This window comes from Meleagris gallopavo, unplaced genomic scaffold, assembly GCF_000146605.3.
Source record: "Meleagris gallopavo isolate NT-WF06-2002-E0010 breed Aviagen turkey brand Nicholas breeding stock unplaced genomic scaffold, Turkey_5.1 ChrUn_random_7180001888764, whole genome shotgun sequence".
Classification (NCBI taxonomy): Eukaryota; Metazoa; Chordata; class Aves; order Galliformes; family Phasianidae; genus Meleagris; species Meleagris gallopavo.
This window is the reverse complement of record NW_011152528.1, coordinates 1-550: the sequence shown is the minus strand read 5'-3', so window position 1 is coordinate 550 and position 550 is coordinate 1. Positions and strand designations below refer to the sequence as shown.

General features: G+C 65.5%; 1 protein-coding gene across 1 annotated transcript; it reads left to right on the top strand.

The window, feature by feature from the left end:
* Positions 1-21: 21 nt before the first annotated feature.
* LOC104916364 (protein Wnt-1) lies at positions 22-528 on the top strand. The gene has a single exon (XM_010727408.2). It carries the CDS (start codon positions 35-37, stop codon positions 506-508), a length of 474 nt encoding a protein of 157 aa, XP_010725710.2. The 5' UTR covers positions 22-34; the 3' UTR covers positions 509-528.
* Positions 529-550: the final 22 nt, after the last annotated feature.

Genomic DNA, 550 nt, shown 5'->3' with positions numbered 1-550 from the left:
CTTTCCCCTCCCGTTGCAGACGGTGTTCTCAGAGATGCGCCAGGAGTGCAAATGCCACGGCATGTCGGGCTCCTGCACCGTGCGCACCTGCTGGATGCGCCTGCCCACCTTCCGAGCCGTGGGCGACGTCCTCAAAGATCGCTTCGACGGAGCCTCCAGGGTCATTTACGGCAACAAAGGCAGCAACCGAGCCTCGAGGGTCGAGCTGCACCACCTGGAACCCGAAAACCCGGCCCACAAACCTCCCTCACCCCACGATTTGGTTTATTTCGAGAAATCGCCCAATTTCTGCACCTCCAGCGGGAAGATGGGGACGGCGGGGACGGCGGGGCGGGCGTGCAACAGTTCCTCGCCGGGTTTGGACGGCTGCGAGCTGCTGTGCTGCGGGAGGGGGTTCCGCACTCGCACCCAGCGCGTCACCGAGCGCTGCAACTGCACCTTCCATTGGTGCTGCCACGTCAGCTGCCTCAACTGCACCAACACTCAGGTGCTGCACGAGTGCCTGTGAGGGAGCCGGGGCTCCGTCCGTGCCCGCGGGGGGGGCTGCGCG